This window comes from Syzygium oleosum, unplaced genomic scaffold, assembly GCF_021117445.2.
Source record: "Syzygium oleosum isolate NSW1041296 unplaced genomic scaffold, Sole_v2.1 Sole_v2.08, whole genome shotgun sequence".
NCBI lineage: Eukaryota > Viridiplantae > Streptophyta > Magnoliopsida > Myrtales > Myrtaceae > Syzygium > Syzygium oleosum.
The window spans coordinates 11,462,525-11,464,373 of record NW_026607492.1 but is presented as its reverse complement, the minus strand read 5'-3'; the positions used below and the strand labels follow the sequence as shown (position 1 = coordinate 11,464,373).

The 1,849-nt window shown below is 47.8% G+C and overlaps 1 protein-coding gene across 1 annotated transcript; it reads right to left on the bottom strand.

Annotated features, from left to right (window-relative positions):
• Positions 1–394: 394 nt before the first annotated feature.
• On the bottom strand, positions 395–1,375 carry LOC130138722 (uncharacterized). The gene has a single exon (XM_056313611.1). The coding sequence runs from the start codon at positions 1,373–1,375 to the stop codon at positions 395–397; it is 981 nt and encodes a 326-aa protein (XP_056169586.1).
• Positions 1,376–1,849: the final 474 nt, after the last annotated feature.

Here is a 1,849-nt window from a genome sequence, read left to right as displayed (position 1 = left end):
ACCACCAAATCAATTAATTCCTCTCTACCACCAATGACTATCTTACAGTTCGAGCATCCTACTGAGATTAGCACTTTATCCTTTAGAGGAGTAGTAACATGCAACATTACTTCTAACGGTTTCGGTTCAATCCCAGTCAATCTAACAAATTGTTCTGACACAAATGAATGCGATGCTCCCGGATCAAACAAGGCATAAGCAGCATGATCACATAAAGAGACCGTACCTGTGACCACGCCAGGCGCATCCTCCGCCTCTTTGCGAGCCATAGCATAGACTCTTCCTTGTGCTGGGGGTCGATTCTGATTATTCTGCGGAGCGGTTCCAGCCTGATTCCCCATCCGAGGTTGTTGTGGTTGAAATGGCGACCTAACTTGTCGATTCGGGCAATCCTTCACTTGGTGACCATGCTGGCCACATCCAAAGCAAGTTCCATTCCTGCCAGGGCAAGGGCCATCCCATGCCTTCTTCCGCAAAATCGACACGGAGTTCCAGAATAGTAGGTCGGCTTTACGATATTCTTTTTAACAGGAGGGACAAATCGTTTATTCCCATTCATAGGTTTCTTTCCAAAGTTACGATTATCCCTAGCCGGTATAAACCGCGATCCAGATGCGGCATTCCTCTCGGTCATATCTCTCTCAATCATCTGAGCCCGCTCATAAAGCTCGTTGTAATCCCTAAGGTTCAGGGGTATCAGTCGGCTGCGAAGTTCCGGCTTTAAACCATCTCGAAACCTTCTTGCCTTATCCAAAGGATTCTCAACCATCCTCGGTGCAAACTTCGATAACCTAGCAAATTCCGCCTCGTACTGATCCACGGTCATCTGATTCTGGCGAAGCCGTAAGAATTCTGCCATCTTCTGTTCTTGAGCACTCTCAGAAAAGTACTTTCCATTAAAGGCATCGACGAAGTCAGTCCAGTTCGGCACAGTGCCCACTGGGAAAATTCTTTCTCGGGTGGCCTTCCACCAATCATTAGCATTATCTTGAAGTTGATACACAGCCAAAGTCACCTTTTCCTCCTCCGTGCACCCCAGAAGTGCAAAGGCCTTTTCCAATTCCTCAACCCAGCGAGTGGCAGCCTCGGGATCACCTTTCCCGTCGAACTTTGATGGCTTAAGTTTCAAGAACTGCTCCACCAACTTGTGCATTTGGCGATTCTCATTTCCATTTCCATTCCCCGGATTATTCTGTGCGGCGGCAGCAGCCTCAGCAGCAGCAGCAGCAGCAGCAGCAGTTCGTTCTTGAGTCTGCAAGCCTATTAACTGTCCAATCGCCTCTAGAGCCCTTAAAACCCCATCAACTCTAGGATCCTCTGCCGTTCTAGCTCGCGAACTCGATGCACCTCTGGTTCCTCTACCCCGGGTGTTCATCCTCACAGAAATCACTCCAAACACCTAAGCCTGCTATAATTCCACCATGGAATCAAAGACTTAAATCAACTACTCGTCTTAAGCAGTTCTAGGCAACGAACTACAGCAAGCAATTGTAAGCAAGCAATCACCCCAAATAAGCATCATAAGTACACACTTAGCAAGAGTATAGATCTTACCTTAGAGCGCCTGTAACGTTAGTAATAGCACTAAACCACTCAGCACTCATAAGCAGATAACAGTATGATGCAAATTCAAGCCTACCAATCACAAGCACATATTCTCAAAGCACGCACAAGGCGTCACAAACTGGTGATCAAGGCAAGTCTCTCTAACCAGCTACCCCAAAATCATCGCTCCTTATCACTCCAGGTCTCGACCAAACATGGATCGAGCTAACCTTGCTCTGATACCACTTAAACGGGGATGTCACGCCCCGTACCCTACGAACACGTAACATCCCGCCGCGGTCGT